Here is a 27,941-nt window from a genome sequence, read left to right as displayed (position 1 = left end):
AATATTCATCCAGATACTGTCGACACTTTTTTTTCAGCAATTGACAATGGGTCGAATAACTACAAAGAATTAAATATAAACTACTTTTATTTAACTCTCACAGCCCATTTCACTCACAAAAGCAGATCAAGAATAAACAACTTCCACATGGAAACTATAAAACAATACTAATTGTCGATTAGAAAGTAGAAACAATACACTGAAACATTTCCTCATCCCATCCATGCCTCATGTATTGACCAATAAAACAAAACAATATAAACTCCACCCACCACCAAGGTAGCAGCTGTCGGAAAGGCGCAAATGTCAAGGATTGTGGAGACATTACCTGTGAAAGCACTTAGGCATTTAATGCCTAAGTGCTTTCACAGGTAATTGAATCACGTCCACTATCTTCCTTGTAAAAAAATTTCACTCACTCCTAATATATAGTAATATACCTATGTGTCCTCCCCGAAATGTTACCACCTTGTCGCGGTGAGGAGGCTTGAGTATCCCGATGACCCAGAGAGCTATGCTTGACGGTAGGTAGACTACCGGTAGGGCCACCCTAGCCAGGCAGGTCAAAGGGTAGGGATCAGACGAAGAGTAACATACTGGTCCTCCAGGTTGGGGGGTTGTGCGGGAGGCTGGTTCCCTCCCCATGTAAAAAAAAAAATAACTCAAAAAGGAAAACCGGACGGACAAAGGGATGCGACTCGGACTGGAAAAAGGAAACGAAAAGGAATAACGGACATTTTAAATATTGTAACAAGGAACATAAGAGGAGGATTAGGATATAAAGAAGTCTAACTACTTAAACATTTAAAACAGAAGAAAGTAAATGTAGCAGTAATAACAGAAACAAAGAAAAAATTAAAAAGGGTACGAAAGATTATGATTTTTATACAATGGAGTAGATCGAAAGGAAAGAGGTAGCAATATTAATAGATCAGAAATGGAAAACCAAAATACAGAGCTACACATTTATAAATAATAGAATAATAACAGTAAGATTTAAAATAGACAGAGGTTATTTTTGTATAATTGGAATTTATGCTCGAGAAGATGGAAAAGAGGAAGAAACAGATAAATTTCATTTAGAGCTACAAAAAGAACTAGATAAGAATATAAAAAAGGACCACGTAGTTATTTTGGGAGATTATGATGCTCGGGTAGGGAATAAGCCAATAAAAATATTATGGAGAAAATAAAGTAAATGGATATAAATTAAGAGATTTTGCAACATTTAACAATTTAAAGATAAATACATTTTTTTAGAAAACGTGATATATATAAATATACATGGTCGGCAAGGGGTACAAGACTATGTAATAGTAAATCAAAAATTAGCAAAACAGTGTCGAGATATTAGGGTGTTTAGAGGATATGATATTAATTCAGATCATTTTTAGTGGCTTCAAAAATAGAGTTATGGGCTAAATGGAAGAAGAGAAAAAGCTTTTAAACAGGGGAAGGAGGAGTTGGGTTATAAACTATATCTACTTCAAGAAGTATACAAAATTTATATGAAAAAAAAAGGATTAAAGCCGAAATAAGTAAAACATCGGGGAGAGAACAAATAGAAGAATGGAATAACATACGAAATATAATTCAAAAGATAGCAAAAGAGACACTAGGACAATTCAGGAAAAACTATAAAAAGAGGGGGGGTAAAGATATGGAATGAAGAAATAGCTAAAACAGTACAAGATAAATATATACAAACCAGGACAAGCGAGAATGAAGAAATATATAAACAAGAACGCAATAAAACTAAAGATATAATAAGGAAGGCTAAAGCAGAGTCATGGGATAAATTTATAAGCACAGTAGAACATGTTCATGGAAGAACAAATTTGGCATTAAAATGATGAAAAACTTGAATAGCACAGAGAAAGACACTTCAAGAATAAATATAATAAAGGAAGAACAATGGAAAAAATATTATGAAGAATTGTGGAAAGACCCAACACATCAAACAGAAGAGATACAGTTAGACCCAGTTAGTGACATAGATCCGATAACGAAGGAAGAATTGGAAAAGGCATTGAAAGCTACAAAAAATAGGAAAGCAGTAGGAACGGATGGTATAAATGCAGAACTGATCAAGCATGGAGGAAGTTTTTTAAAAGACAGGATACAAATTTATTTAATAAATGTTGGGAACAATATAAAATACCAGAAGAATGGAAGATAGCAAAAATTATTTCAATATTTAAAAAAAGGAAATAGAAATGATACAAAGAATTAGCATACTAAATACAGTATATAAAATACATAGCAAAATAATAAAATTAACTGTGATGAAATATTAATAGAAGAACAGGCAGGATTCAGAAAAGGAAGATCATGTACAGATAATATTTATATTAAAACAAATAATAGAAAAACGAGAAGTTTAATTTAGAAACGCATTTAGCATTTATAGATTATGAAAAGCATTTGATCGAATAAACAGACGAAAACTATGGGGCATATTGAGTAATAAAGGATACCCAAAGCATCTTACAAAAATAATCGAGGATATATGTAAATGGAAAGAAGAAATTAATAGAGGAATATATTTAAATACAAAGAATAGGATTAATACACTGTTATTTGCAGATGATCAAGTAATTATTAAGATAATTTACAAAGAGAAGTATTTAAATTAAACCAAATAACGGAAGAATATAAAGTTAAAATATCAACGATCAAAACTAGAACAATGGCTTTTAAAGGGGAAAAATACGACGAGAACAAAAATAGTTATAGACAATGAAATATTAGAACAAGTAAAACATTTTAAATATCTAGGATGTGATATAACATATGATGCCGAAGAAGATATGAACCAGAAATTGGCGAAATTTCAAAATATATGTGGAACAACAAAAAGAACTCTGGTTAAGAAAACATGGAAAGAAACAATTGAAATTTTACCAAGTAATGGCAATACCAACACTTGAATCCATGTTTCAGAACCATAAATGGTTCTGAAACATGAATACCGAAACAAAGAGACATTAATAGAATACAAGCTGCAGAAATGAAATTTAAGATATGTTAAAGGATGTACAAAATTAGATAAAATACCAAACGTAAATATTAAAAAGGAATTAAAGATTTACTCAATTAATGGAAAAAACATGTAGAAAGAATGGAAGATAATAGATTCCCTAAATTAGCTTATACATATAGAGCAAAACGAAAAAGAGACAGAGGAAGACCAAAGAAAAGATAGGCAGACCTCTTCGAGATCGGAACAGGCGGATCGCTTAATCCATGAAGGAAGATAAGATAATAACTATATGTTAAAAATCAGTTCTTAGGGGAAAGAAAACCCAATGAGAGAAATTAAATATTAAGTAATAAGATGTCGTCGGGTAGGCTTGAACTTTGGAGGGCCACAAACATTGTAATACCCATGTTTTTTTTCCCCCTTCCCAAAAACAAAAATTCTCTCCCATTGAGAATTCCTGGCCTAAAACCTGTGTTGTTTCGAATATTGTGAACAGCAACAGTTATTTAATTATTCATATAACAGGATGAAAAGAATGATTCTTGAATATTTATTACATAAAAATATATTAATCATTCTTGTGTAATAAATATTGTAAAACAAGTTTACTTTATATATTTGTTATTTAACCTCAATTATTCATGTTTAGTACTAAATCAAGTAATTAATGCCGGCATTTTTCCGGCAGATACGTGGGATTGAAGTGGATATTGAAGATACATGGGAGAGAGTGGATTGTGGTTTTATTTTTGAGTGCAGGGGACAGAGTTAGATAGGAGAGCTTAGTAATGTAGGCCCTTGTGAAGAGTCTGAAGGAAAACTCGAAGGAACTGCTCATGGGTTCTAGTTCTGACCGCAGAGAATGAGCCAAGTATATACACCTGTGAATATCATGTCAAGTGTGCCCCAATAGTGAACGCATGCCTGTCAGTCTCGAAGGAAAACCGGAGTGCCCAGAAGTGAACGTATGCCTGTCCGCTAGTAAGGAAGCACAGTGCCCAAGAAATGGAAGAAAGCCTGAACGCAAGAAAATTGGAAGTAGCGGCCATTTTGGAACGTAAGTCTGCTCTTGTTTTTTTTTTTTTTCTCGAATCCTGAACTCAATCTAGTCCTGTAAGGAACTGAGTATAGTCCTTTATAAAAAAAAAAAAAAAAAAAAGCATTCATGTTGTAATAGGCAAGTTAGTTACTAAGGTTGAGATAATTTGTTATGAATGTTAATGATTATGAAATAACGTAAAAGGTGGTACAGGGGTAATAAAAAGAAAATAACAAAGGAATTAGTAAAGAAATTATATTTATAGGGATGGTACTGTAAGGGTATGTTAACCTATATCATTAAATTAGGCCCGGTGCCAACACAACATTACATACCAGATGAGGTGTAAATTTTATTAATAGAGAAACCTCATGAGTAAAGAGGGATGATTAAGATGATAACTAGAGTAATTAAGGTAGGAGTGAGTGATTTATAGTGAACATTACTAAGGTAAGAGGGCATGAGTTGCAATACACTTCATGCGTTAAAGGCTAGAAAAAATATATACAGTATACAGAACGAGTAATAGGAGTTGTAATGGGTTTTACTGATGTTAGTGATAAAAATTGGTAATGGCAGAGAATGATGGAGTAATCATTGATGATTCATAATAAGTCACATACAACTGATACAAACTGGTGTTAATAATTTGTAAATCTAGAATAGTTGATGGGGGAGAGATAGTGTATTCTACTAGTATGGTTCATATATATATATATATATATATGGAAATTGGTATGCATGTAATTATTATTTTGTTTGTGTAAATGCTGTATATAATGTTCAATGTTCATTAAATTTTTGAGATTTTTATTGAATAAATGTGTCTTTAATGTTCTGCTAACACCCGCTTTACACACCCTAGAATTTTCTGTGAATTGCAGTCAGATTTGAGTTTTGTGGGCTGTTTGAGACCTCAGTAGGGTGGAGGTCTGGAAAAAAGGGAAGCAAAAGCGTTCTGCTTTTGCTTCCCTTTTGTTCCCCACAAGAGGAACTTTTTTTTTGTTCATCATTATATAAAATTTCACTTGGCGCTGTTTTCCTGCCAAGGACCTTACTATGTTATTCTCAATGTTTATGTAGCTCTATTTTTTTTTCATATGCACTACATCGGGTGAATGGTTGCAGATGCTTATTCTGAACCTTAAGATTAATTTGCACATCACTACGACTACTGTTGCACTAAAGGAATTCAATCGAAGCTAGTTAAGCTCGAGATCAAGTGCTAGGTTGCGCTTTGTCACTGGTAACATACTCAGCCATGAAAAAATATTATAATAATAACCAAATACTTTTGTAAATATGGAGAGTTTTGTGTACATTGTGGTCAATGTGGTCTGTGCTCTCTTCGTAGTCTGTGTGGGTTTGTGATAGTTACGAGTAGCCAAATATACTAAAATATAGGAAAAAAACGCTATTCATAATCAAAATTGACAAAATCTCGTGTTATCTTTCCTTGCTTTCATATCAATCAGTCTTTTATCGTGTGTCACGCTGTCAATTGCTTATTGTAATTCTATTCTGTGAATTTTTTAAAAATTATTTTTTATTATATTTTAAAGGAATTTATCCCTCATTATAGCTATCAAGAAGAAAGTAAAGTAGTCTTCAAAAAGACAAAATCTTCTTCAACTCCTTGTGCTAGTAAATGGAAATGTATTAATTTAGAAATAAAACTTGCAGCAGTTAGGGGCCTTAAAAAATGGTGATCTTGTGACTGATGTTGCTAATCAGTGGGATTAGCTGAATCTATTGTACATGTTATTAGGATAAATAAAGACCAAATGAAGAAGTGCTGTTAATGATGCATCTAACGGCATCTTAACAGCACTTCTAATGATGGAATTCAGCATCTAATTCCATCATTAGATGCAGAATTTCAGCAATTACATAGGTTGACGATAGAGAAAATAGTTAATTTGGATTAAAGACCAAGCACAATTCCCGTTAAACTAATAATTTAAGAGAAAGCCAGGCGTCTCCTTGAAATTTTAAAAAGTGAATCGAAACTAGTCCCACTGAAAGTTTCAATGCATGCTCTGGATAGTTCGAGCATTTTATTTTATTTTCTTAAGAGCTAAGCTACACAACTTCAAATTAATTGGCGATGGAAGTGATTTTGAAGCTGCATAGAAGCGTGTCGTAAACCTCTACAAATTATTGCAGAAGGAGGATATTTGCCATGTCAAATCTTCAATACATGAGAAGTCTCTTTTTGAAGAATGACCAGAAGAACCTTTATTTCCCAAGAGGAAAAGTTTACACCTAAGTTTAAGGCTGCAAATGATAGGTTAACTGTTCTTTTAGAAGCAAATTCTGAATGGGAATTTAAGTTGAAGCCAATGCTAGATTATATCACAGAGAGAATCCAATGGCTCTTAAAGGATATCAAAAAACTTCCCTTCCTGTTGTGTAGCGAATTAATTAGGAGATGGTAACGGCCGATTTAAAAAAAAAAATGGTTTACTTCTTACTTCTGCTTCGCTATAGAAAAATATTTCAAAAAATGTCGCGCACAAAGCGTAGTTTCTTCTGCGCAATGACACTGGACATCCAATCAACTTAAACGAGAATTCCGGTAATAATGGAGTTGAATTTCTCACAGAAAAATGCAACAACCTTGAGCCAAACCTGTGTATAAAGGCGCAGTCTGCACATTTAAGGCGAACTAGTTTCTTTAAAACATCTGGGCTAATGTTTTCTTTAAAAATAAAACACATTAGCCCAAATGATTCACCGAACAGAAGGTGCAGGAAAGTGAACAATTGAAGAATTATAGTGTAGTACAGCATCACGCATGCCAATAACAATACGAGAGAACCTTGGGATGAGATAAAACGTTCAACACTGAATTTATTATGGCGAAAAATGACCCGAAAGTGTGTATAATTTCCAAGGCTTCGATGAACAAACAGCTCTAATAACGGACATTGTTAAACTTTCACAAGATGTTGGTTTCAATGAGATTGAGGAAGGAGCTGTTAAATTCGCGGAGTTGAAGTTCTATCAAATAAAGACTTGCTTGAATTGGGAAGAACGATAGCAACCTCTAAAGATGAAAGCGAAAAAGCCTCTTAAGGACAAATCCCTCTTCAAATTACAATGAAGAAACTAGGATAAGTTTTTACTTTAATTGAGGAGGCTCAGTTAATTATTGAAGAGATGAATCCCTAGTAAATTGGAGTTCGCATGTTTTCAGGGACTTAATCGATTGAATGAAAATTTTATAGGAAGAAGCAGAAATAGCGTACTGAGCAAAATACGTTGGTTATATTTTCAGAGAAAGTTCATTATCGATACCAAGCATAAACATGCCTCTAATAGAACACACTGATACGGGGGTCATCGCTTTCGAGATGAGGCCGCTTCCAGGACAAACTTAAATCTATGCAGTAATTTCTTCATATTGGTGTATTGAACAGTTTTATTCCTTTAATTTGCAGTTAATTTTTATTTAACTATTTTTAATTAAATTTTTCGATTTCTGTAAGGATTAATACATTCAGGGTTCAATATGGTTATCGCAAAATAATAATTTAGCGGCTGAATTACGGATGACAAACGTTTCTCTGGTTGTTAATGACAGTAATGGCAGCGTGCTACTGCAACAGGATCTAGATAATTTGGGCAGATGGGCTAAGAAGTGGCAACTGAAGTTTAACCTTGACAAATGCAAAGTACTGCATATGGGTAGAAGTAACCCCAGAGAAACGTACCAAATGTGTGGTACTACACTTAAGGTGGTAGAAAATGAAAAAGACCTGGGAGTAATTGTGCAGGCAGATATGAAGTTTTCTGAGCAATGCAGACAGGCTGCCAGGGCAGGTCATGGGGTTTTGTCAATGATATATAGGAATTTTGCTAGCAGGGAAAAGGAGGTGATTATCCCTCTGTATAAGGCAATGGTCAGGCCACGCCTTGAGTACTGCGTACAGGTCTGGAGGCTTCATTTTAGGAAGGATGTAGATTTACTTGAGCGTGTACAGAGAAGGGCAACAAGATTGGTGAGGGGAATGAAGGGATCCTCTTATCAAAGAGAGGCTTAAGTTCTGCAAATAGCAGTGGCTGGAGACTAGACACCTGCGCGGTGATCTGATTGAGGTGTATAAGGCCTTGAATGGGTTTAGCACGCTGAATTTTGATGGGATCCTTCCACTTGTTCAGATTACGAACCTAAGGGGGCATAAATTCAAATTAAGAAAAGACAGATGTAGATTAGATGTGCGGAAATTTGCCTTTAGCCAGCGGGTGGTTAATTGCTGGAACAAACTTCCATCTGTCGTTGTGGAAGTTGATAGGTTGAATAAATTTAAGGAGGAACTGGACAGGCATTTGGAGGGAATGGTGTGATTTTTTTTTTTTTTTTGGCTGATGCTGCATAAGCTCATACATTTGCTTTCTTGCATCACATGCCACTACTACTACATTTTTTCTCTGGAACATATCTACCGCAGGATAGCTGTATAAAGGAGAGTTACCTGCACTCAGGGACATTGATAAGATTTGGATTCGCATGAAAAAATAGTGCTGTGCATAATGGGTCTTTATTTTTAAATTATGGCGTATATGCCATTTTAATTTCGAGTTTCAAATTAAATTAATTATTAATCAAACAAGATTAGAAAATAAATTAATCAATCAAATCATTAATCGAACAAGGTTTGAAATTAAATTAATTAAACACACTCACGCTTCGTTGCTTAGATTAGACAATGAAGACATCTGGTGCTAGTTCACTCACTCCATTGAAAATGCTTGTCAGGCTTCGTGAGGGATAAGAAAATGGACGTTATCTACAAGGTGGCAATCGGAGAATAGAAAAATTTAAATACGCACATAGTTCATTATTGATTAAGCATATAATTCATTCTTTGACCACGCATACGTGACAAGATAATTTGATTGAGTGATTATTTTATGGAATTTAACCAATTAGTATGCATTAACTTAACAGTTAATAACTACGTCTTACTTGAAACGAATATGCATTGAGTTTAAGATAGTTGCAACCTCCAAATTCATGGTAAATGTTGTTGGCTCAACAATGTTAAGATTTATGTACACTTTGTTACCAGAAAAAAGCCACGTAACTTTCTTGACTAATGTAACAGGTTAAGTAGGTGTTTTCCCTTTATTTATACATGTATTGCATATATTAGATCCATTTATGTTTTTTTCTCGTGAAATAAATTTTCAAAATCACTATCCGGTACATGTTGGTATAATATTGCGAAATATGTATATTTGCTTTATAAACTTTAAATTTATATTTTTATTGTACCACCGTCTTCTCCATTACACAAGTTTCTTTTTCCTACAAAGGCTAAAAAAACTATCACTTAATTTTATTCTTGCTACACATCGGTTTGTTTAACCCGTTTATTCTTAAATAAATAAACAATAGTATGATTAATAGTTTTTAAATCGTAAACAGTTATTTTCATATGTACGTTGAAGTTTTCTTATGGGAAAATAACCAAAATCTGTATCAAATTCGAATTACATCGCAAAAGGAGCCATTATTAATTGCTATGAAGAGTGGAATTCGGATTGAAAAAGTTTCCGCATCCTTGCTCTAGCGACACGAGGTAACCGAAGATCTCAAGGAGCTTTGGCTCCTGTCAGTCAGTATTTTAAGCCTACCGAGTTGTTGCTTGGGATCAATATTGCTTCTGAACCAAAGATGGGAAGTATCTCCTGTAACTGCTACTAAGCTGAAACAGGAACAGATTGTTACTGAGAATAATCGAAATATCTATTATTTCCTAACATTTACTGTAGGAGCATTAATTCTTCTACTCTTCGCTCTCATCCTGGTATAAACAAATGTACGTCATCGGATAAAACTGTCGCTGGTAATTTGGCAACTAACCAATTGGAGCTTTACTCGATTACGTATATTTGTTATGTAAGAATGAATGTAAGAGTGGCCAAAGTATAGTAACAGGTATTTCTTTCTTTCTGTACAAATTATAGCGTTGGAAATTTATTACTTTATCCTGTAGCAGTAACAATCTGTTCTCCTGTACCGAAAATGGAAAAAATGCTTTTATCTGTTATTGTGGAACACGTTTCTAGCCTAATACAACAACGTTGAAATAACTGGAACTTATTTACCAGATTTTATTTAACTACCTTTATCGCACAACATAAAAATTACACATTATTAGGCCAGTACACAATATCACCTGTGATATTGTGTACTGTAGCGCATTATATTGATAATGTGTATTGTAGGTAACGCAGTGATTAAAATCACTGTCCTTCCACATCGGAAGGACAAGGCAGGACTTTGAATTCTATAAATGATTGACTCCTGAATTCTTATAGGCTTTTTCACAATGTGACTAATCGGTCTCAGATGGTGGATTCGTGGTTTCTAGCCCCCCCCCCATCTCCGCAAACTCGGATTTTTCGTGTTTCTGAGATGGAAACGTCACCCATTTCATGAAAATGCTATCCTAATAAAGTGGCCTGAAGTAACCACCCAGGGTATAATGCGCGTGCGCACGAACGCGCAGGGTATATCATAACATGTGGAGCCCACTTCAGGGATGGATTTAGGACCTAAAAACAATAAAAGTTAATGTAAACATAAGTGATTTCTCCTTGTTTCTGAGTTATAGCAATTCTTTCCACAAACTGAATTCGCATAGCTGGTTCCATTAAACTGTTTACAAGCAATGATCAATATCTCAGAGGGCTTTGCTGCCAGTTACGGAAACAAAATCCCGCCGTGTTCTTTGAGTGATTTCAGTCAGTTCTCCTGACAAGGCGCTACATTTGAAGTTTGTTCGATTTGATGGACGAAAACCCCCAAGTTGCCTGGATTTAAAAACCATGCTACCCTCTCTCTTGAGACCAACTCAGAAACGTTGTGAAAAAGGCCCACAAAAATTCCTCACGTCATCGACGGGATTCGACTCAATTCTTTTCCAAAAACTGGCGTGAGGAGAATGGCGATTCCACCAACGAAGGCCTAAAGGAAGGAGTCGAATAACAAAGTATGAGTGCAATAACCGCAGTTTACTTTCTTTTTTTTTTAAAGACCCTCCTTGACTATATCCGAGTATCAATATTGGTCACCTTTGTAATTAAGGTTCAGATTATTAGTATTATTTTATGCTAAAGTTTAATAACTGGATGAAGAGCATTTAATAAACACCAGTCTGAAACAAAACTTGGGTACCTAGATCTAAATGTAATTTGTGAATGATGATACGTCGTGATATCCATAGATTAAATAACATAAAAAACTTATACTGTCACCGTTCTTTCAAATCTAGGTTACTTAGCTCACAATCACTTAATAAACTAATTTGAAATTATTCAGTAATATAAAAGTGCTTCATTACATTATTCAACCTTTCTCAATACCCCTAACACTATAAAGCATTGACAACATTTAAAAATATCCAACAGCCCGGCCAATCCATTAAGTAGTTCTCTTCGTTGTGAATAGCAGCACAACTGCAATACAAAGCAGCACCAACAGCTTTTACAGTTCTGTAATTGAACACCATAATGCAGGTCAATGCATTTATACTTAACTTTGGTATCGTTCATATCCAGTTGCTAGTTTCTTTATTATAAACTTGATTTTAGTTGAATTGTCGTTATTCTCGTAAAATAAAGACAGTTTCAAAATACTCCTCCACCTGGTGACTCAACTAAACATAATGTAGTTTAAATCTCCAGTAAGAGAAGCAGTATCCTCAGAAATGTATTGAATGCGCAGTATGTTAGTCCAGGAGAACCCTTGGAAATAGTGCCGCTGTATTATTCGTAACTGATACAGTGGTGAAGTTATTTTCTAAGAATTAACTTATACCTTTAAAACTTGCTTATAAAACAAGATTTCCAGGCAGATAAGATGGAGGAAATAGATTGATTCAGTCAACTAAATATACGCGTATCCTTAACGAAATCGTTTATCAAGGTTATAATTCAAAACTGAAAGTAATAAGAATGCATTCAAAATGATTATATACATTTTTATTATGAAAAGATAGCGCTTCTATCGCTCATATAAAATATGCTTACATATCAAATTAAAGGACCTGTTGCTATAACAACAGTTTTCTAATAATCTACCTGATATGCACAACAGCTTTTTGGATAAACGTTATTCCACTGATAGTACAACGAATCACAAAGAATGTTGCCAGGAAGAGAAAGAACGAGGACTATTTTTTCGATAAGCAAAAGTTTATCTATAAGCATTTTTGTTAATACGAAACAATGGTAGCAGTAAAGTTGACAGATTTTTAGTGTTGATGAGAAATAGGAAAGTAAGAGTTCAGTATGGTTTACAGAAAAATTGAACTCCGATGGTGGCAAAAGTTGTTGATTGATAAACGTGTTGGTGTTGGATTAGGTGTACTTATTTGTACTGTTTTCGGAACAGTAGGCCCATTAATTGTGATCAACTATTTTAACAAAATGAACCCATTTTCCAAAGAGTTGAGATGCTACCAGGAATTTGCTATGAGGTGAGAATCTCTTATTCTCCTTGCTGGCTGGTAATGACAGATGATTATAGAATTTAACTATTTTTAAACGAGTACTTTACCGACTAAATAACATAGAAAGTTATGCGCAAAAAATTGTTAAATGTATAAATGACTGCCATGATAATAAAAGTAATTAAAACAAAGGAAATGTGTAAAAGAAAATTTGAACTTTCTGTTTTATAGTGATTATCACTTATTAATACAAGGAAGTGGTTACACTTTATATATATATATATATATATATATATATTTTATGTGAGGTAAAAGTTAGGCAAAAGTGATAAAAATAAATAAATATTGCTATGTAGCTATCATTAGAGGCAGCAAATGCACATCCTCCACATGATGCCTAATTATATCTGATGATTAAAATAAATATGATATTTAAAATAAAAACATCAGCCAGTAGTACGGCAATAATGCGAGCGAAACGAAACGTAAAATAATATAAAATAAACAAACAGGGAAGGGAAAGTAGCGGTAGTAGAACAAAAGGTAGTCGATAATCCCCTGTATAATTTAGTCAATTAAGTCAAATTGACATTTTGATATTTATTTTGATATTTTATTTTTTGGTAGTTTCTTTAACCCTTTTTTGGTGATATTTCACGTCTTTTGGAAATGGTACCTTCGAGGGGGTTCCGCTAAATTATGTATAATTGGCATTATTTTAAATTTACATCATGTTTTATTAATTGGGTTTAATGACTTAATTGACTAAATTATACAGGGGATTATCGACTACCTTTTGTTCTACTACCGCTACTTTCCCTTCCCTGTTTGTTTATTTTATATTATTTTACGTTTCGTTTCGCTCGCATTATTGCCGTACTATTGGCTGATGTTTTTATTTTAAATATCATATTTATTTTTCAGATATATATATATATATATATATATACACACACACACACACACAGCAGAATAAAGCTGCTATTAATCGATTTTTTTTTATAAAAAGCCCAGCAAAAAAGGTATTGGAGTCTATAGTTCTTAGTACCGTGCACCGGTTAAAGGTTGAGACGACTGAGTTCAGAGTGATTTGTAGAGTTGAGAACACGATAGAGGCAACAGATGAATGATTTCAAGAGATTATATTAGAACAAGTAAAGAAATTTAAACAGATTTTATAGTCCTCTGGCTTAAAGCCAAACTCAAAGAGGAGATTCCAAATTAAGAAGTCTCTGGCGGGTCAAGTATCACCTTTGATGCGAAAGGAATCAGAGAAAATAATTAGAGCTACTGAGACCAGTAATGGTTGAGGTAACCGATAATTTCTGCCATAAAAGTAATTGGGCCTTGGCAGACGAAGCGGAAATGGTCATCATTTAGATTTAAACTAAGACTACGTATATTTGTGAAATGAAGGAGGAAGATTTTGCGATGTTTAGATCTTTTCAGAGAAGTTTGTTCTATTCGTTTGATTATTCATGTTGAATCCAAATTAGATATGGTAAAGTAATGAACGCGGTGCTGGACTCTACTTTTTCCATATCTAATGAATGTGCAGATGTGTCCATTGTCGTTTTCAGTATTTATTAAATGATATTGAAAGCATATTAGGCCTGATGTCTAAGTTTGCAGATAATACGAAGGTTTACGAGGTGAATGACAGTAATTAGGGTATGCTACTGCACCAAGATTTAGAAATACTAGGCAGATGAGTTTAAAGTGGCAATTGAAGTTTAAAATTGATAAATGTAAGGTACTTCATATGGGTAGCAGCAATCCCAAATTAGCGTATCAAGTGTGTGGTACCACACATTTGATATACGCCAAATTTGGGCAGTGGAGAACAAAAAAATTCAGGATATCTGTAAATTGCATGTGTTCGTCGATTTGCTGTTTGCTTGACGAAAAATTCGAGCTGAGGTATTTCCCCCCTATATGGGGAGGGCGGTGATTATACCAATTGTGCTACCCATAAGGGCAGTAAGACATGAAGTTCTGAGCAGTGCAAACAGGTCTAGGACAGCCCTGGGACTTTGTTAAAGATATCCAGGAATTTTTCCAATAAGTTCAGTGCCAATGGAATCCTTCCTCTTGCTCAGAATACGCATATGTAGAGTCATAAATTGAAACTAAGGAAGGGCAGATGATATGGGAAATAGTTTCTTTTTTTATATTTGGATGCTGTATAAGCTTTCTTTCTTGCATCATTTGTGACTACTGTATTAAAACTACTAAGTAGGGAGTGACACTACGTATGAATTAATGAAATATTTGGATATGGCGTACACTCAGCTCCTTCACATAAAGTGCTCACGATACTGCCTTTCACGTATGCACACTACTCGGACTCCTTCCAGTCACTACCTGGTAGACGAAAGGCAGCGAGATTGTACACTACATGATCGGATACCTCCCAAAGAGTTACCAATAGGCTTGGTTTAGCGGACTAAGCGCCGGCCTGCAAAAGCAATTTACAAACTGTACCCTAGAAATGTAAGAAGTGTTGAATTATGCCATGAACAATCAATCTCAAAATACACGACTCATATGGCATGATAGAAGAGAGCGGGGGCGAGGTATATGGACAGCTATTTACACATGTATATTACAATGTGGACTCAGTCCTCCAAGAAAAATTCAACAGCTAAAATATTGTCTATCATGAGGTTATATGAAGTAATGTATTCTAGCGAAAGAGAAATTGTTTCTACTTTGGGACGACCCATAACGTCAGAAGAGTTAAAAAATTAAATAGAATATTAGAACATCGCCATATTTAGCAATTATGCTAGCTTGAACCACTCAACTCAAACGGCTATGTACCCTCAAATTTCAACACTCAGCTGCGGCTGTTGATAACAAAATCAATTGGAACTCATTCGTTGAGGGTACAGTATTGTTCATTTAAAAAAAAAAAAAAAAAAAAAACTTTTCATTTATTGAATAAAAAAAATTATTTTTTTCTCATAACTATTATAAATACTTTAATAAAAAAATTATAATAAAAACTATAGTTATAATTTTGGTATTCTTTTCAAAAAATTCATATGCAAGGCAATACTTGAAAGCGGTCTCGGGTTAGATTAACTTGTACTTGAACAATAGCGAACTTATGTTTTCCATGATTTCACAGGTAAAAATTTTGACGGGCGTTAGTGTGTCAGTGGCTTATTCTGTGGTGATATCATTCAACTTCATGGGAGAGGGGAGGGTCGAATAAAAAGGAATAGAGAAAATTACATAAAAATAAATAAATACATAGAATCAGGGCTCAAGCTCCAGATGATACGCCACTGTAAGCCATATAGTGTAACAAATAGAGTAGAAGTCATTACACAACATCGTTACATAAAATTTGCACTTATAAGCTTTCTTTGCACACTTATAAAAATGTGCACTTAAGGGCTTTCTCAATATGAAGTCAAATTTCATTTTTAAACACATTTAATTACCCATAACAAATATAAACTAATATAATTTAATGGCATATGCAGTATTTATTACCTGAATAAAAGTGACAGAGAATACTGTAGGTTCTTCAGCTTTCGTCGCATATAAGACTTCTATTCAGAATGGGATGCGTAGATCATTAGAGGATTCACCAGCCGGAATATTACTTAATCACTACCCAATGTCGAACTGCTTAAGTTTAGACGTCTTTCAATGAGAGGTTTAAAACTTATCTTTGTAATGTTCTCTTTACTTCTCTCGTAGCTTTTTTTCTTTTATATTTGAAAACCCGAGGCTTCTATTTCTTCATCTCAAATAAACTCATTGCTGTCCATTCAATCAATAAAATGATCCCAAAAAAGCATCCAATTACTTAGAAGTACAGTACATGAATTCTCCTACACCTGCCCCCAGTTTCTGTATTACTCAGTTCGGTTGACCAAATTTTGAAAATAAAACAAATCACTGAAAAAGCTACTATAAGGCCATAAATAATGAATTGTTGCAGCCACAAAGCGTAAAGGCTTTATTTAAAGTAACACTACTATATATAAATGGAACTGTTTAGATATAAAACCGTATTAAAAGAAACTAAAACTGCTGCAAAACCGTTTTCGAAGACAGAACGTACTCTTTATCAGCCTAAACACAGAGGGAATGATTTAGTTGAATGTAAACAAGTCAAGACAGATGACAGGAAGGTCACGCATCCAGAACAGAGGAAACATAAAAGAAGCATGGAACAAAATATGACAAGGGGTAGGGGGAACACAACTAACAAAAACAAATCACGTTAAAACGGGGAGAGGGCAGTATCTTGTGATGTGTCTTGAATTGCCTTTGTTGTATTTCGCTGCCTTATTTTGAGGTTGATCAAGAGAACCCGATACTTAAAAGCTTTCCGTAGTACTTTTATTTTCGTTTAATGTGATGTCATCTCTGTACAGTTTTATTAGTACGCAGGTAAATTTGATATCAAATAAAGCTTTTACATATACATGTAGTTCAGGTTTGCAATTAATCATTCTTTACATAAAAACAGAATACTTACCAAACAAATTTTTAGAATATAAATTTATATTATAATTATAATATTTCTTGAGAGAGATTATTTACAATACTGGAAGAATTACAAGAAAAAATATGACTAGGTTTACCTGTCCTCATTTGATATGCAGTAACCAAACAATATTAGAATTGATATTACCAAGTACAAAAATCAAATACCGATAATATTTGATTTTATATTACGATGATTATATTACGATTATAAACATTAAATCACAACTTCTCAACTTCTGGTAAAATTTTAGAACTAAGAACTAACACGATAAGAACGGAGAGGTTACCTACGAAAATTTGCCCCCTATATGGTATCCAGTTTTCAAACTTCTTAAAACCAATTCACTAATAGTGAATTGGTTTGCCTTTATCCCTCAGCCTCGATTCATTGCAGCGTGGACTCATCTTGGTGTCGAAAGCGTGTAACAGGAATGCAGCTCCACGCTGACTCAACTTCTTCCACAGGTCTAACAAATTAGCATTAGGAAATGATGAAAGAAAGCAAGCTTATACAACATCGGCCAAAAAAACCTTCCCACATCATCACAGGTCCATCCCCTCCAATAGGTTCCAGTAGTTTGTCTAGTCCTTACTTCAATTTTTTTCAAACTATCCACTTCCACAACAATGGAAGTTTGTTTCAACAATTAACCACCCACTGGCTGAATACAAACATCCGAACTCTGTTCTGCAACCATCCTGCAATTTGAATTTATGACCCCTCATGTTCATAGTCTGAGCAAGAGGAAGAATGCTATTAGCATTCAGCTTGCACAATCTATTCAAAACCTTAAACACCTCAATCAGATCAACTCGCAGGTTCTAATCTACAGATGTTGCAATTTCCAGAACTGAAGCCTTTCTTGGCAAGAGTATCAAGCTCTAATAATTATGGCTTACTACTTTGTTCCCTTCGCCAATCTCGTTGCTCTTCTCTTTCAGCTCTACATCCGTCCTAAAATGAGACTCCAGATCTGTATGCAGTAATCAAGATGCGACTTGTACGATGGCATAATCTCCTCATGATCCTTGCTAGCATCTGACTGCACAGTTACCCGACCCATGCCTTTTTCATTTTTCACTGCTCTGAGTATACTACCACACAGTTCGTATGATAACCTGAGATTACTGCTACCGATATGCCTTACCTTGTATTTGTCAATGCTGAACGTCAACTGCCATTTCTCGGCTCACCTGCATAATTTTTCTAGATGTTGTAGCAGCATACCTTGATTACTGTCATTAACCATCCTGCAAACCTTTGTAACATTTGCAAACGTAGACATTAAGCCTGACATACATTCATCAAATAAATACAGAAAATAACAATAAGCCAAACCAATAAACCCTGGGGGATTCCAGTAATATCATTAGTCCGCGAAGAACAGTGTCCATTGATAACCATTCTCTCTCTTCTCCTACTCAACCTTCTCTTTATCCATAGCAGTATCTTGCCTTTAATGCTACGCTTTCCAAAGCTTTCTTGAAATCCAATTATATGATATAAAAATTACTTTTTGCATCTATTTCCTTTGTTACTACATAATAGCATCCAAAAAATCTCTCCTTAACAAATCCATGCTATGACTGAAATATAACTGCTCCTGTCTAGATGATTCTGAATTACTTATGCCACCCATTGATCCACCCCCCTTTGTGAACTGGAAATATATTCGCACATCTCCAGTTCATAGGGACATCTCCTGAATCCAAGGATGTTCTCATAGTAATGGCTTACGGTTTGCTTGTCTCCTTTCTGCGTCCCTTAATATAATTGGATAGATTCCATCCACCCAAGATGCCTTTTTTATGTTTAGTTTTAACAATTTTTCTTTCACTTTTTTCTCAGTTAACACAAAATCATTTAGCTCCCTCTTAGAATTTAATAAACTTCTAGCATTCCCTTCCTTCCCTAAAGAATTCCTCATGTGTGAAGGTAAGTGCAAAATTCTTATTCAGTCTGTCAGTAACCTGAGCAGGATCATTTGCAGTAAAACCATTCATTTCTAGTGGACAAATATGATTCATCCTCTGTCTTCTAGTCTTCACATAACTAGAGAAGTCTTTGTTATCTTTCAGTGCATCCTTTGCGAAAGAATTCTCATAATCTGCCTTAGCCAGCCTAACGTCCTCCGTGACTAGATTGCAGACTTATTTATATCTACCATAGGCTTCTGTATCGCATGATAAGTTTTATGCATCCCATGCATATTTATTCTTTACCAAGAGTTCCATTAGTTTAACTGACACCCATTTACATACTGCTCAAGGCTTCAATCTATCAAAAGCTTATTGGCTTCTATAATTGCATTCCTGAATGCTTTCAATTTAGAATTTGCTGTTGATAATATCTTCAATTGGTCTCACTGTATAGAATTTAAAAACTGTCTGAGACCATCAGCAATTATCTTTACGAAAGCAAAAGCCCTTCTCTTTACCGTTGATGGTATTTACACCTTTAAGTAAATCCTACATCAATACACTTGTAATCACTGCAGCCAATAGTGCTTTTACCTGTGTATTCTTAATACACGAAGAATGACTGCTGCTGATTAGCATTAGTAGAGAGACATATGATGCAAGAAAGCAAGCTTATGCAGCATCAGCCAAAAAAAAAAAACAAAATTTCCCATCTCACCCATCCGTTCACCCCAAAAGTTTGTCTATTCTTTGTCCAGGAACACTCTTGATCTTATAATCAGGTCAAGAGTCTCTCTCTCTCTTGCTACCCCTCTAACATGCTGCTGTAGAAAACAATCATCCAATAAATCCACAAAAGTCTTGCTTGTGTGCAAATGACCAATCCACAAGTTCCAGTCAATATCTGGAAAAATTAAAATCCCCCATTGCAATGGCATTTTGATTTACTTGCCACAATTTTTCTCTGTATGGTTATTCGTTATGCTCCACCGTTTTGCTATATCCCTATAATACATTTTTTTCTTTGAACAAACATACTCCTACTCTCAAATTGCGGATCACTGCTCCAAAGTTTTCGTTTCACCTCATCCTACAGGTCCTCAGAACTGAGATCTGATTACTGGAGAGACCGCCGCAGTCAAATGAATTCAACTTCATGTTTCTGGAGCCAATTTGTACAATGCTGTCCTCGTGATATAACGTATTACAGTGTAAGAGCCCATTCGCAGATGGATACGCTGCAATATGATATTCTGTGACTGGTCGGAAAAATTTCCAAATAACCTGTGGCATCAAAGAATTGACTATTAGTGTCAAGTATCGCAAAGCACACCACGAAAACACTTGGTAAACCATAACACCACCACCAGTAGCAGCCTGCATTGTTGACATCTGGCAAGATTGGACTCACGCTATTTTTGCCATATTCTGGTCCTCCCATAGCGTGAAATAGTAAGAACCGGGATTCTTCAGACTAGACAATAGTTTTCTCAATCTTCCATTTTCCAGGGTTGCTTTGCTGAGCTCACCGTACCCACTTTTTTTGGCGATAGAAGCGGAACCTGGTTTTGCTATTGGCTGCGATACTCCGTCCGTGACAAAGAATAACAAGTTGTGCGTTCCGAAATATCTCTCTGAAGTGCATTGTTGTAGTCGGTTGTTATTTGACTGAGTGTAGCCTTTCTGTTAGCCTGCACAAGTCTTCCGCAATTTGCAGAATTTGGCATTAGTCCTGATGCTCCTAAAATGAATTTGGCATTAGTCCTGTTTTCTAAAACAACATCGCCGTTGGTTGGATACTGTTTAGTTATTGGATCAGTCTCGATACATCCAAGACACTCGTACTTGAAAAACTAAGCAGGATTGCTGTTTTCTAAATATTCATATCGTCTCGTCTCGTCTGGCGCCCACCGTGACACGTTCAAATCACTTAAATCTTTCGCCTTGCGCAGTCCCGCCCTAAATTGCATGCACACACACACACACACACACACACACACACACACACACACACACACACACACACACACACACACACACACACACACACACACACACACTGCATACTATTTATCATGTCCCTGTGGCGGTTAGCACAGTGGTTAATAACGCCGCTCTCTCCACACGGTCTGGGTTCGAATCTCGTCATTGACATGAGGAACTTTTATGGGCCTATTTCACACCGTAGCTAAATTTGTAGGTCTCGAGAGAAGATAGCAAGTTTTTTTTTTCTTCTTCCAGAATTCTGCATTTTTTCGTCCAGAAAAATAAGCAATCCGTTCAGAGAACACACGCAGTTTCCGGACATGAAATGTACACTGGTGTGCAAAATTTAAGGACCAGTCAGGTTTTCACCTGTAGCTTCTCATACGAGTGGCCTGGATATGGGAAAAGCATACCAAAAGAATCTCGTGGGGTACAAAAATGATGAAGGAAACAACAGCGGAAACAAAACGGTACAGAGGGACTTGATTCAAAAATGGCAACATAGCTCTGGCTGCCATGATACAGATACATCACTGCCAAAGATGGAACTAAGGGAAGAAGTAACCCCCAGTAGGAGATGTAGCCACCCTTAATGTCGATGCAGGCTTTGCACCGCCTGTCCATACTTAAAACAATGCTGTTGATAAGTTCTTGCGGTAACATCGTCCATTCCTCTCTCAGCGCCATCTTCAGCTGGTGAACATTTTCTGGTGGGTGTGGACGTGCCGCTAGGCGTCTCCCCAGAGCGTCCCATATGTGTTCGATGGAATTTAGATCGGCAGAAACGGGCTGGCCAATCCATGGGAACAATGTCCTCACTTTCCAAAAGCATACCAACAGCTGCAGTGCGATGGGGTGTGGCGTTATCATCCATAAACACGAACTCGGGATCAATGGCACCACATGGGGAAAGATTACCTCAGTACAGTATCGTGCACCGGTTACAGTACTGCCTTCTAGTATCTGTAGTTGTTTACGTCCATCCAAGATAACGTCTCCCCAGAAGAGAAAACCTCGACCGCCATATCGATCCCTTTCAGTGATGTTTGCGGGGTGATACCGCGTGCCAACCTCTCGCCAGATTAGCTAATCCAGAATCGCTGCTGAGACTGAATCTACTCTCATCAGTAAAGAGTACTTTAAGTAAAAATTTTATGTTTGTAACCTTTAGAGTTGGTCCTTAAGTTTTGCACACTAGTGTACGAATGAACATTTTATATCGCACGGTACTGATACGAGATGCTGTTACTGGAGGAGCGCTCCATGAAGATTGGTATGTCTGCCTAATAAAGTGGCCTCTCAGTGTACGCCTCTCAGAGGAAGCTATACCAGCAGATAATAAGAGCGCTGGTTAAATCCCTTTGAAATATTTTGGGTAAAAGTTTGACGACTCTTCATTTTTCAATTTATCTAGGATGATGTAGCACACGTCAACCGCCTGCCAAAGTTACTTCAATGGGTTATTAATACTCCTTGCTTCATCAGGGATACAGTTTTAATAGAGAATTCCGCAAGGACGCTTACGCTTCTCACCGTCTTGCATAACTACTCCTTACTTAAGTATGCAGTATGCAGCAGATCGAACTTTCCACGGTAGCTACATATACAATATTTCTAAATAATTACGAATAATAAAAATGCTCACGATTCTCCTTTAACAAAAAAAATATTACAAGTTGTTGTTTGGTTTATTCTATATAAGCTGGTAGCTGAATTTTTCGTAATCAGCGTGTTAATTTTTTTGAACACCTACTTAATCTATATTATTGATTCTTATGTTTCAGTCCATCTCTGTTTGTGCGCGGCATTTGATTTTGTAACCCACTCATCCAGTAATCTTATTGTACAGTAGTGAATTCAGCAAAGGAATTCCTATACATATAATTAAAACATTATTACATTTCATAAGATATACTATGTGAAATAAGAACGTTGAATAAGGAACTGGTAATCAAAAAAAAAAAAAAAAAGAAACTTAAAAAATGAAAGTTACTTTAAGCAAAATCTCAAAATTGCGTAGCTAAGCATACCGATGGCTATAATAGTTGTTTGTATTTCGCTATTCAGTGAAATGCCAACCAACATTTCCCTAACCATTTCCATCACCATTGATTGAATTGGTTTCAACAATAACTATTTCCCCTTCACTTTAACTTCTCTATCAGCTTTAATTTCTATGCAACATTCAAATGCGCACGATTTCTGTTTTCACCAATAAGTGAGGTTATAATTTAAAAACAAAAAAGGGCATAGGTGATCATAGCGAGTTATTCATGAACAGACGGGAACATTTGCTTATGACTCATGAGTTCCCACTTTCCTCTATTTCATCAGCACCTCAGAATACGCTCTGGTGTCAGTCACTTTTTTCGTCCTTTAAATTGAGCCATCAAAATTGACAGTTGACTCTACTGATATTTTGTGCTCAGACAACGTGCCTTTGCGCTTTCAGTTTGAAAAACTCAACCCAAGCCAGCACATAAGAAGCGATATCGTAATATATATATATATATAGATCAACTTTTGGTTTGTCTGTTTTTTTTTTTTTTGGTTTCAGTCTTTTGGTTGTTATTTTAAATTATATGTTTACACTTTTTCATGAGAATATACAAGTTTTCCTTCTGTTTTTTTTCTTTTAGAATTGACTGCTTTCCAGGCCTGGCCCGTCAAGAACTCAACGAAACCTTCTGCAGGTCAAAGAATTGTTGTTGGGATAATTCTTCCTATGATTATGTACCGGCTTGCTTTCATGGGAATCCTTCTGAATATTTTTACACTGTTACTAACATAACAGAAGATAAAAATCTTTTTCATTTAGCATATAATTACGACTCCAATACAACACGGCTGCCTATTTCATTGTATAAATCGATCAAGGTGAGAATAAGTTATTTAAAAAACTATCATTTGCGATTAACGCTGTTCGCCAATAATAGCACCCACGATCCTTTTGAAAAATACTTGAAATACCAATATAACAATTCGAAGTCAGTGAGTTCAACCGCGTATGAAGTGCGGACGCCAGAAATAGGAGAGAAGTTTACAATTACCATTATGCGAAGAGAAAAAGGGAGAAATATTTTTAATACCGAACATGGTCCGCTACTGTTTTCCAGAGAGCTTATAGAAATTACTACTACTTTATTATGGAATCACAAACTCTATGGTTTGGGCAAATCTAACAGTTCAAGTTTCCTTCATAAATTAGATGAAACTCAAAAAGTTCCATTATTTTCCCGTTCAGGTAAACTAAACGAAACATCCTCGTGGAATGGAGCACATCCCTTTTACTTAATTCTGGAAGAAGATGGAAATGCCCATGGGGTTTTTATCGCTAGCAGTAACCCCATGGAATTCGTTACAAGCAGTCTACCATCTGTCACCTTTCGAGTATTAGGTCCAACTCCTCAACCGAAGTTAGAATTTCACTTCTTCTTCGGACCTTCACCGAATGATGTAATAAGACAGTTAACCGATTATGTAGGAAAACCGTCGATGCCTCCGTACTGGGCTCTGGGTCACCACACGTGTCGCGAGGCAAACAGTTTGGACGATGCTATCGAATCCCTTACGTTAATGCAAGATCATCTTATTCCATATGACTCTGACTGTGGTAGCTGGTCTTTTTCACGCCTTGACACATTGAATGTTGTAGCAGTCGAAAAGATTTCCAGGAAACTACGTGCGAGCTCTTTAAATTTCATGGTGGTGCATACCCCTTTCGTCTCTAACCAAACTCAGTCGTCCGATGAATGCTTAAGGCGCCCAGAAGGAGATATTTTTGTGAAGAAATCCAGCGGCAAAGAAAATTATCAGGGTTTATCACAAAATAATGTGGAAGTGGAATACCTTGACTTTTTCATCGGAAGTTCTACTCTAATTCACATATTTGATACTTTTCAGGGGTGCTTGAATGATTCTAACTTCTCATTTGATGGGGTGTTATTAGATCAAAATACGCCTTTGGATTTGCGAACGATGACCGGAAACTTAAGGGGGTTCTGTTCTCCAAACAAATTTAACAACCCATTATTCTCTCCAGGAGGTGGTAATCTATCATATGGAACTTTGTGCATGGACTCGTTGCATACCGAATCTTATGAACACTTCTTCCTGCATAATCTATACGGCCACAAGCATATGATGAGTTTTTACGATATCTTGATGCCCGGTGAAGTTAAAAATAAGCGACCGTTTATTATAAGTTTGTCTACTTTTATTGGGAGTGGCCATTATGGAGGATACTGGGGAGGAGAAAATGTAGCGACGTGGGATATGCTAAAATATTCTGCGGTCAGTATGTTAGATTACGGCTTATACGGAATCCCTCTAGTAGGGTCACCTGCATGTGGCTTCTGGGGAGAGCCTGAAGAAAGTTTGTGCTCCAGATGGATGCAGCTGGCCGCATTTCAACCCCTTATGATAACGTACAGAGGTGATAATATTTCCACTATACATTCTGGCAAGCGAACCATGTTTGCAGCAAAAAATGCCCTGCAAATACGATACTCCCTTTTGCCTTATTTCTATACATTGTTCTACGAAGCTCACATAAACGGAACCCCTGTTGCCAGACCTCTATTTTTTGAGTTTTATAACGATAAAAAAACTTATAATATAGACGAACAGTTTTTACTTGGACCAGCTCTTATGGTATCACCAGTATTTCAAAATAATATTCGAATTATAAAAAATTATTTTCCGTCATGCTGTTGGTATGACTTTTATAGTGGTAAGAGAGTTAAACAAGAAGAAGAAGAAGTGGAACTTCTTGCAATTGAATACCACGTCAATTTGCACATTCGGGGTGGTTTCATCGTTCCCAGATATGACACAAATGTAGTCAATGTCCAAGAAGCAAGAAAAAAGCCACTGAATCTGATTATTGCATTGACATGTGAGGAACCAGCAAATAAAGCAAAGGAAAGTGGCGATTGTAATAAGCATAAAACATTCGCAAGAGGGCAAATATATTTTGATGATGGTGAAACACATAACGGAAACTCCACAATCGTGACAATTATAGCATCAGATACAAGCATTAATTTTATGCATTCCGGTCCTTCAGATCTGTTAAATACTCTTTCTCAGAGAAACATATCAACTGAGGTTAATCAAATTAGCATATTCGGTATGAGGAAAACCCCATCTGATTTTAGAATTAATTCAGTTCCTCAAAATGTAACTATAACATATAGTAGCATATATGAAACCGTTAATTTTATAAATATAAATTTTAATCTCTTAGAAAATAACCACATCACTCTCACATGGAAATTATGACGAACAATCAGTTCAGAACGTACTTCATAATTATTTTTTCCTGTATGTGGATTGATGCACGCATACCGTAATAAATTTTACTTGATAGTTTGTTATTTACGATTTTCCTTTTTGTTTATGAAAAACGATAGAATTTCTAGAGGACTATGAAGACAGGCACTTTGCAAATTTTTTAATCGAATTAAATATCTTCGTGCATGAATTAATCTAACTTACTTGAAATGAACATGGATTGGGTTAGGTTGTTTAGAATTTCCTCTAGATAAACTAAGGACATGAGGTGTATCGTGTATACAAACAACCCATATTTCTTCGGTTTACCTGTTTTGGAGACCTCCCGATATCATAATGGTTATAAACGGACTTTCTTCCACACCACGCGTAAAAGATATGGGTTGAATCCCGTTTCGAAAGGACAGATTTCTATGACCTTTTATCGAGTTCATCAGTCCATCAGTTCATCAGTGTTCGAGTTCATCAGTCCCGGTCGACGGCTTTAAAGCTGTCATGGACAAAACCTATGCTACTAAGTGAGCCTTAAGCAAAAGCTAGTAGGGAGTGGATAACTATACGTCGCAATACATCCTGAAATGCCTGCCCCAGTTTTCCCACTGCGCTTTAGTAATATGGTCCCTGCCCCCTAACGCTCACCAGAAAAAGTTATTTATGGATTCTTCATTGCAAAAAAATAATGAATCCTTAGACAGTTAAACAGTTCCAAGAAACCCTTCCACCATCATGGATTATACATCAGGCCAATTTAAACGTATCACTGGAACACAAACTAATGTTAAGAAACCCTCATTTTAGCTCATTTTTAGACATTATGAGACTGTCCTATCCGACACTGGGAAACGCAGTCGCTTCAAGTACATGCCGGTTCGTTTGACAGATCTGATAACATTCCCTAAAGTTGGTGTCGAAACGTAATAACAGAGCAGGATTGTATAAAATAGTTGGGTCCCGTGACTAATTTCACGTATGCCCCAAATTTAAATAAGTAAATTGTATAGGAGATTAACCCAATAAACTAACAATTTTTGTTCATAACTTATGGAGTTTCATTTTATTCTCTAAGTATCTGAGAGCCTTGGTGGACTTTAGAAGGTCAAATACTTTCATGCATTCTTATTAAATTAAAATTATGAGGTTCCAGTTTTGGTCTCTCCACATTGCTTGTATCATAATTTAAATTGAAAAAATGCAGAAGGCTGAAATTAAATACCACTGTTGCGTAAATGGCTTACAATGAGAAGGATTACCTGGTCCGGATTGATAGTCTTAGTTCAGAAACACTTCGAAGAAGAACTAAAATTAATCTAATTTCCGTTAAACAAACTATTAAACATGAAGTGAATCGCAATGAGATGTTGAGGCCGGGCAGTTTTAATACTCCAAGAAGAAATCTGAGAGATTTTCAATTACTAAAGTATGCAAGAATTAATGCAGGATTTTTTTAATTAAGGTGCGAAAAAAAGGTGCGAGAACAGAAAAAAAAAAACAACCTCAAATTTTATTAATCTGAAGAAAGTATAACCCTTTTTCCCTCTTAAATAAGATTTAAATTGATTACACGTGTATTTTTAACCTCCCAATGGGGCATCTGTGATCACTCATATCACTTTTGTCAGCTAAGTATTATTCGTGTGATTAATGTTTTAAAGAACATTCCTAGTGTAAGTTGAGAAAATTATTTTGCTCACTTCCTGTTATCAATTACAAAACTTATATTCATTGAATCAGTGTAATATCT

General features: G+C 35.6%; 1 protein-coding gene across 1 annotated transcript; it reads left to right on the top strand.

Moving 5' to 3' along the window:
- The first annotated feature begins 303 nt into the window (after positions 1 to 303).
- LOC150089328 (lysosomal alpha-glucosidase-like) lies at positions 304 to 26,188 on the top strand. The gene is made up of 2 exons (XM_090389949.1): positions 304 to 371; positions 23,545 to 26,188. The coding sequence occupies exons 1-2, from the start codon at positions 304 to 306 to the stop codon at positions 26,186 to 26,188; spliced, it is 2,712 nt and encodes a 903-aa protein (XP_090246075.1).
- The last annotated feature ends 1,753 nt before the right edge of the window (positions 26,189 to 27,941 follow it).

The sequence above is a fragment of the Mastigoproctus giganteus genome, chromosome 2, assembly GCF_048544385.1.
Source record: "Mastigoproctus giganteus isolate SK-2022 chromosome 2, ASM4854438v1, whole genome shotgun sequence".
In the NCBI taxonomy this organism is placed as follows: domain Eukaryota; kingdom Metazoa; phylum Arthropoda; class Arachnida; order Uropygi; family Thelyphonidae; genus Mastigoproctus; species Mastigoproctus giganteus.
Note: the sequence above shows the minus strand (reverse complement) of the source record. Positions and strands in the feature narration are given on the sequence as shown.